This window comes from Trichechus manatus, unplaced genomic scaffold (assembly GCF_000243295.1).
Source record: "Trichechus manatus latirostris isolate Lorelei unplaced genomic scaffold, TriManLat1.0 scaffold00006, whole genome shotgun sequence".
Classification (NCBI taxonomy): domain Eukaryota; kingdom Metazoa; phylum Chordata; class Mammalia; order Sirenia; family Trichechidae; genus Trichechus; species Trichechus manatus.
The window spans coordinates 6,750,214-6,758,751 of record NW_004443942.1 but is presented as its reverse complement, the minus strand read 5'-3'; the positions used below and the strand labels follow the sequence as shown (position 1 = coordinate 6,758,751).

The following is an 8,538-nucleotide window of genomic DNA, read 5'->3' as shown; positions in this document are numbered from 1 at the left end:
AAAAAAAAAAAAAAAAAGGTTGAGAAGGGAGAGGGTTGATACGTTGAGGGGTTGTTAACCAATGTCATAAAACAATACGTGTACTACTGTTTAATGAGAAACTACTTGTTCTGTAAACCTTCACCTGAAGTAGAATAATAAAAAAAGAAAAAAGAAAGAAACAAGCAGAGTACTGTAGGTGATCTTTTGCTGGTTCAAGACCTAGAATTAAAAAGACAAATGATGGTGATGGTGGAGAAGAAAGATTGCTCCTATTCCCTTGGTCAGCCTTCTCTCTATTCTGTACAGTGCTCTGAGAGAAAAGTTTTCTAAAGCTACAGAATATTTTAGTCTTAGAAAAACCTCATGTGGCCCCAGAGTTTGGTACAAAAATATATCCCTGTAGCCATGTCTTTCTTACCTTCTTGGTTTTATGTGGATGTAATGCATATAAATGTCTGAAAGAAAACAAAATTAAATCAGACTGTTTTATTTAGAATGGACTTCCTCTATGTGATTTGAAATTACTAATTTTTCTTGTTTCTTTTTTAGTAATTTCATGCGCCAGGAGTGTTTGGATTCGAGATTTGTGTTTGACAGACCTCTTCCTGTTTCTCGTCTCGTATCTCTAATTGGAAGCAGTATCCTTTTTATGTTAGCATTTATGGATGTGAACTTTAAAGTATTTTGATACTTAATCCTTGTATCAGTTATTAGAAATCTGATAATACATAGCATAAGTAAGCTCGTGAAAATGTTAAAGTCAGTTAGTTTTCATTTAAATTTAGAAATGGATTTCCACATAATGTACGTCAAGTGTCTCCATGTGTGTGTAGGTGTGGGTGTTAGGAAATTTTCCCTTGGAAAAATGGGTACTAAATAAGGAATTGTGTTGACTCTTTCATCGGCCCTTGTAAGCAATTGATATTTTCCAGACGTAGATACAGGTACTCCTGCTTTTCAAAAGTTCACTTTATGCCACTTCACTTTTACGAAAGACCTACATTAGTACCTGCTTTTGCTAACTGAAGGAAATCTGAAGAAGATTTTCGCTTTTACAAAAAGTGAAAAGCAGAAAGGGCATTCAGCTTTTATTTTGCAGCGAACCGTTAAAGAGGGAGCGCACACCCTGAGCAGCCAGAGTGGCATCACCAGACTCCTTTTGTATCATTCCAGCTTTTACTGTATGTTAGTGTTATTTTAGGTTTTATGTGTTATTTGGTATGATTTGGTTTTTTGGGTCTGGGAACGCTCAAAAAATTTTCCCGTATAAATTAATGGTAATTGCTTCTTCTCTTTATACCATTTTAGCTTACAAAAGTTTTCATGGTAACGCTCTATTTTTGGATAGCAGGGGAAACCGGTAGTCCCATTTCCAGAAAACAATTCAAGGGTTTTTAGAGAAGTTTAACGTTTCTTATTAGTAGTTCTATGTCCTGGACCTCTTATATCCAAAGCGATAGTTGTGCTATATGGGAACAGATCAGTTTGCTAGCACTCGTTCTTGGGTTTGGTGAAGGGTCAAGTATATTTTGATGTTAAGCCAAAGAAATACTGCTGTGTTTTATTTTGTTCTTCCTGTGTCTAATATGTGGTGGATTATGCGACAATTAAAGAAGAAGCTACAGGTCTTCGTTATAATGCTTGATTAGTTTGAGCTATATTGAAAATAAAGATAGAACTTCATTTCTTGTTAGAACAGCCTCTTTAACTAGTTAAGAGACCCAGATACCAACGCAACGATATGGCCGGAGACCATATGGTGTGGGGCTGCTCATTGCTGGTTATGATGTAAGTTCATAGAGTATCGTTACATTTTACTGGTATTAAGAAACTACCTAAAAATTTTTGTAATTTTTAGCTAAACCAAAGTCAAAAATTGTGTAATGTATTTTTTCTGTTTGTAGGATATGGGTCCTCACATTTTCCAAACCTGTCCATCTGCTAACTATTTTGACTGCAGAGCTATGTCCATTGGAGCCCGTTCTCAGTCAGCACGTACTTACTTGGAGAGACATATGTCTGAGTTTATGGAGTGTAAGTGATAGCCTTTTTTTATTTGTTTTGTTTTTCTGCCTCCCAGTCTTTATATAGTGAATAAACAGTATCATCTTAAATAAAGAAAATGATCAGCCCTATAGAGTTTTTTTTCTTTTTTTAATTAAGTTATGAAGTGTTTATTGTTTCTGTCACACGTACTAGCTTTCCCCCTTTGGGCTACTGTAGCAGTTTCAGTCACCAGCTGAACTTTTTCAAAATGTAAATATGTTACCTCAACCTTGAAGATTCTTGATTCAGTTAGTTTGCAGTATGCCCCAGCCAGAGTTGAGAACCAGTGTACCAGCAACCAATTATAAGTTCTGTTTATAACTTTAAGTTTTCTGCCATTCTTCTCTTATTTTTAACCACACAGACATTTCTGCAGCACGTAGTCCATAAACCACAAGTAAAAAGACAGTGTAACTGTGGGAAAGAAAGGTAAAAGATGTAAGATGTGGTGATAGGGCAGGTTTTGCTTCACATTGCTTCACTTGGATCCTGATCTTTGGGGGAAAACATTCAATTATTTATTATTAAATCTAACCTTAGCTGTGAGTTTTTCTTAGATGCCCTTTATCAAGTTAAGAAAGTTCCTTTCTATTACTAGTTTGTTGAGTATTTTTATTATGCAAGGGTGTTGGATTTTATCAGATACTCTCTTTGTGTCTATTGAAACAATCATATGGGTTTTTTTTTCCTTCATTTTATTAATGTAGTGTATTACATTGAGCCAACCTTGCATTCCTGGAATTAATCTCACACTCATGGTGTAAAATCTTTTTTATATGTTACTGGATTCGGTTTGCTAGTATTTTGTTGAGGATTTTTGCATCTATATTCACAAGGGATATTGGTTTATAGTTTTCTTGTGATATCTGTCAGGTGTTGGTATCAAGGTGATACTGGCCACAGAGAATGAATTGAAGACTCCATTTTTAAAGAGCAAATACAAGAACTATCATTCTGAGTTGCATAATTTGTAAATCAGTACTTTGATTTAACCTAGCATAAGAAAAGGTCCAATTTAATGACAGAAGTCATGTATCTTCTCATTAAATAAAATAACAGCAATGTTACTTATGGTTATTAAAAGGTTTTATGAGTGGACATTAAACTTTTGGCTGTTCTTGTGACATATTTAGTATGTAGGTAAAACTAAGATTTCAGACTGAAGATGAAATTAAAAAATAATTGTTAATTTATTACATGTAGGCAATTTGAATGAACTGGTTAAACATGGTCTGCGTGCCTTAAGAGAGACACTTCCTGCTGAGCAGGACCTAACTACAAAGGTAAATATTACATTTCCCAGTGGTAGATGTTATTACAGTTTAGTCCTTTATTCTATAATGTAAGTAGTAGGTGAGTGTATACTTACAGTTGTTTAATTTGGCAGATGGTTGCTTCGGTTCGTTACTTCCCTTTAAGCTATTCACTAAATGACCTGATTTGAAATGTAATTTTTTTTTTTTAACTTTCTTTTGGTATAAAACAATAAAACCAGTAAGTCTAATATAGAATGTTTGTCATTTCTTCAGCAGATAGGTATATCTTGGTATTATTAATTCAGTCAACAAAGCTATATGTTGAGTACCTACCATGTGCCAGGCACTTTCTAGGCATTGAGCATTTGGTAAACACAACAGACAAACATCTTGGCCCCTGTGGAGCATACTTTCTAGTAGGGGGAGATAGACAATATACACATAAGTAAAGTGATAAATATTATAGGGAGGGGAAAAAATCAGTTAAGAGAAAGAATGACCAATTGGGTGTAGGTTATAATTTAAATTAGGGGAGTCGAGGAAGGCCTCACTGAGAAGGTGAAATTTGAGCACAAAACCTAAAGGAGATGAGGGAGCAAGGCTGTGCTGATATCTAGAGCAAGATCATTGTGGATAAAGGGAATGTAAGTGCAAAGGACCTGAGGCTGGAATGTTCCTCGTGATCAAGGCAAGGAGGCCAGTAGTGTTGGAGTCAGTGAGCAAAGGGAAGAAGAGAAGAAAAGTCAGAGAGGTAATGGAGGCCAGATTGTGTATGTCTTATAGGCCATTGTAGTTGCGTGGGATTTTACTGAGTGGGCTGTTAGAGGGGTTTCAGCAGAGGAATACGTGATTTGATTTTTAGGTTATAAGAGTGTTTTGAGAACAGATTGTGGTGGGAAAATGGATGGAAATAGTTTTAAGGCTGTTGAAGTAATTCAGATGAGAGATGATGGTAGATTACAGCAGAGTAATAGAGTTGGAGATAATGAGAAGTAGTTCAGTTTTGGATGTTTTGAAATTAGAGCCAAAAAGATTTGCTAACAAATAGGGTGTGAGTTGTTGGGGGCCGGGGGAGATGTCGCCTAAGTTTTTGACCTGATTAACTGGGAGGAGAGATTTATGATTTATTTAGATGGGTAGGACAGTGGAAGGAACAAGTTTTGGGTTAGGGCTTATGGGGGAATATCAGGCACTCAGTTTTGGACATGTAAGGTTTGAATTGTCTGTTGTTTGTCTAATTGGAGATGTAGGGTAAGCAGTTGGACCTGTACCCCCTGGAGTTCAGGGGAGAATGGTCTAGCCTAGACATATAAATTTTGGAGTCTTTATGTAGAAATGGTAGTTAGAGCCATGGGACTTGACTGGACAAGACAAGATTTGAGGACTGGGCCATGGGCACACTAACCGTTAGAGGTTGGGAGATAAGTAAGTGTCAGCAAAATAGACTGATGGCCAGGTAGGAGGAAAACTTGGAAAATGAGGCATCCTTGGAAACTATTTCAGGCAGGAAGGAATGATTAACTATGTAAAAAACTGCTAATCAAGGAAGATGCAGACTGAGAATTAACCATTGTATTAGCAATGATACAGTCTCTGGGGACTTGACAAGACAGTTTTAATGGAATGGTGAAGCAGAAACCTGATAGAGGTGGAATCAGGAGAGAATGGGAGAAGAGAAATGGGAGAAAACTCTTTGGAGGAGATTTTCTTTTGGGAATACAGAGAAATAGGGTGGTGGCTGGAAAAGGATGTAATAAGGGCTTTTTGTTTGTTTGTTTAAAGGGGAGAAATTACAGTGTGTTTGCCACATGGTTATGAGAATAATCCAGTGTAAAAGGAAGTATTTATATAGGAAAACTATGAGAGAAACTGCTGGAGCAATGTCCTTGAATAGCGTACAGCTGGAGGGTTTGGCGTTAGGAATTTGGACTATTCATTTAGAGTAACAGGAAGAGTGGGTGTCTAAGGGCATACATACAGGAAAGAGAGTAGATACACTGGGAGCTTGTTAAAGTTCTCTTCCAATTGCTTCTGGTTAGTGAAATAGGAGCAAGGTTCTGAGCTGAAAGGAGAATAGAGAATGTTAGGGTTGTCCAGGACAGTGAGAGATTAAATGATCTGGAGAACTTTATAGTTTGATCTGGAACCACTAAGGGCCTACTTGAAGTTAATGATCATTAATTAAAGTGAAGTCAGCATTATAAATTCAATTTTTTAGTGTTTGGAGAATTATTACTTAATATCTATGTGGAGATTTATAGCCTGTGTAATATTTTTTAAAGTATTACTCCTATTATAAAAATAATAACTATCTTTTCAAAAAAATTAGAAAAATTTAATTGTTTCTATTTGTTCAAAATACTCATCATGCTGTTATCCCATGGTGACTGGCTTTTTAGTTTGGGTATACAGTTGACCATTGACATTCACAGTTTGGAAAAGTTTCTTCAAGTATCTGGCTTTCTGATTTCATGTTTTTACTGAATCATGGAGGATGGCCTATGTGTCCTTATACCTCAAGTTTTCACTAAAATTTTAATATCACATGAGTTGTTTTCATACTGGTTAGTGTTCACTGAACATTTTTTAAAAATTGCTCTTTAATTTTCCCATGCAGAATACAGTTCCAACCCCCCACCAAATTTAACACTCTATAACCCAAAATTTATTTCCTGGTTAAGAATCAGTCATTTCTTAGCTTAAACAAAAACAAATTTAATTATTTTTTAGGAGTTAGACTTATTTTCCAGCTGAGTGACTTGCTCCCTAACACTGATCTCTAGCACATTCCCATTATGAGCCAAGTTGCTAATTTCTAGAGGTTATTTGTGATAATCACAATTGAATATTAAATCTGCAAATGACATGGGTTTACTATTTTCCTTCTAGCTTTTGTCCCTTGTACTTAAGTATTTTTAAGTCTCATTCAAATGCCATGTAAATTTTTATCCTGCTTTTTTCACTCAAAATTTTATCATAAACATTTTTCCAACCTAAGTTCTGATTTTTTTTTTTTCTTTTTCTTTTATTTTTCCCCTCAGAATGTTTCCATTGGTATTGTTGGTAAAGACTTGGAGTTTACAATTTATGATGATGATGATGTGTCTCCATTCCTGGAAGGTCTTGAAGAAAGACCACAGAGAAAGGCCCAGGTATATAAAATAACTAACCATAAAACATAAGAGCACGTTCTTCTACCTTAAACCACTGTTCCCATAACAACTGTGTAAATCTGCCATTTTTGTCTTTAATTATTAAGTCCATCATTCAAATGGTAGTAGGAAAATTAAGAACTAAGTAAAGTAAAACATTGAAGGGGCAGTGATTTCCATAAATACAAAAAGGGGAAAGGAATTGATGATTTGGTTAGGTATTGCTATATAATAAGCTACCCCAAAATTTACGGGCTTAAAAAGCAAACATTATTACAGTTTTGTGGGTTGACTGGGGCTCAGCTGGATGGCTTTTTTTGCTGGTCTCACTTTGGGTGTCAAATGTTGCAGACAGATTAGGGAATGGGACTAGAACGTCCAACATAGCTTTACTTAGATATCTGGTGCCTTGGAGGGACAGCTAGAATGCAGAGACCTCAGCTGCAATGGCTGGGCCTTGTCTCAGGACCTCTCTTTTACCACGGTCTCTAGCAGGGTAGCTCAGGGCTTGCAAAATTTCAAAATTAGAAGCTGCCAGGCTTTTTTCAGGTGAGGCTCAGGACTAGCACAGCATCACTTTTGCACATTCTTTTGGTTAAAGCTAGTCACAGGGCTAGCCCAGATTTGATGTAGGTGGGGACTAGAAGTGGTTAGTTGGGAACCAGCTTTGGAGACTTAAGTTGGCTCTTCATAAATAGTGAGAAAAAGGTTCAAGAAGTGTTTGAACCTCAGGTTAAATAGGGGTCTTATTGGATATTTAGAATACACATTGCTTCTTAGAGATGTGTATTTGATGGTTGTATAATTGAAAATAAAGAAATAGACTGTGCAGAAATTTCTTCTACAGCGTGAGTTTTTTCAACTTGCCAAGGATATTGTTGGTATTATTTGGATTATTTAAACTGCTGTCAGTTACGTGAACTAACACTGTGAAGAGTGCCACACAGCTGATTTATTTGATGGTATTTGTGCTGTGTTTATTGGCGGTAAAGGGAATAAGAATGTCTAAAAAGTGCTGATTGTATTTTAGGGCTAGTAGTGATAATATTAGGAAGGCCTTTACTCTTGAGCAAGAGTGAAGTTTGATAAAATGCTGGAATTATTCAATGATGTTTAGATTTTCAGAGCTGTAACTATATCTATAAACTGTAATTATATCTATTTTTAGACGACTTTGTTCAGAAATTTTGCAGGATAATGAACTAAAATTGGGTATCCAAAATATCTCCTAACCCCCTTTTTAAAAAAGTATTTAAGAAATAATTTTCATAGTGTAACATTCATGATTAGAAGTATCTCTTGATCATGCTCGTGTTTTTTGTTTCTTTCTTTTCTTTCTTTTAACATATTTTCTTTTTTCTTTCCCCCTTAAGCCTGCTCAACCTTCTGATGAACCTGCAGAAAAGGCTGATGAACCAATGGAACATTAAGTGATAAACCAGTCTATATATGTATTATTAAATATCTAAGAATGCAGGAACGTAACTGGATGATAGTAATCTATACTTTAAGAATCAGAAGATGCAGAGTGGTAGAATGGTATGTTTTAGGAATTAGTCCAGATGTGAGTTTTTTCCAGGCAACCTAATTGAAACTGTATAAGGGGGTTCATTTTTCTTTGAGAGGGTCTGTATGATCATTTTCTAGAAAGTATAGGGTATCTGTACTGCTGTTTTTATATGAAGAACATAGTGTCTTTGTGGTTTTAAAGACAACTATGAAATAAATTTTCACCTGGTGTATTGGTTTTTTTTGTTTGTTTTTAAGTAGCTTCAACTGTAAATTGTAATCTGGGATTACAACTGGTATTTGCCATGTTGCCAAATTACCTTCTTTTTAGTGATGTGGAAAAATAATACTTCTTAACAATTTCCCAATGTATGGCTGGCTGCATGAGAATCTCTTGGAGATATGGTTCATAATACAAATTCTTAATTAAAACCTAAGAAACTACCACTTCTAACAAATGTACCAAGATTATTAACATATGAGCTCCTTTTCTTTTCAACCAGCAGATGGCAGTAGTGATAGCTCTGATCTCTGCATAGTCAACTAGTGTAAAAATAATAAAACGGACACTTTAATCTAAAACCATCATTTCC

At 35.6% G+C, this 8,538-nt stretch overlaps 1 protein-coding gene across 1 annotated transcript in view; it reads left to right on the top strand.

Annotated features, from left to right (window-relative positions):
* PSMA1 (proteasome 20S subunit alpha 1) overlaps positions 1-8,175 on the top strand; it is a 16,994-nt gene extending 8,819 nt beyond the window's left edge. The window contains exons 5-10 of the mRNA XM_023737436.1: positions 532-620; positions 1,700-1,770; positions 1,887-2,016; positions 3,232-3,311; positions 6,326-6,436; positions 7,810-8,175. Of these exons, the coding sequence (XP_023593204.1) occupies positions 532-620; positions 1,700-1,770; positions 1,887-2,016; positions 3,232-3,311; positions 6,326-6,436; positions 7,810-7,866 (538 nt within the window). The 3' untranslated portion in view covers positions 7,867-8,175. The remainder of the gene's footprint in view (positions 1-531; positions 621-1,699; positions 1,771-1,886; positions 2,017-3,231; positions 3,312-6,325; positions 6,437-7,809) is intronic.
* The last annotated feature ends 363 nt before the right edge of the window (positions 8,176-8,538 follow it).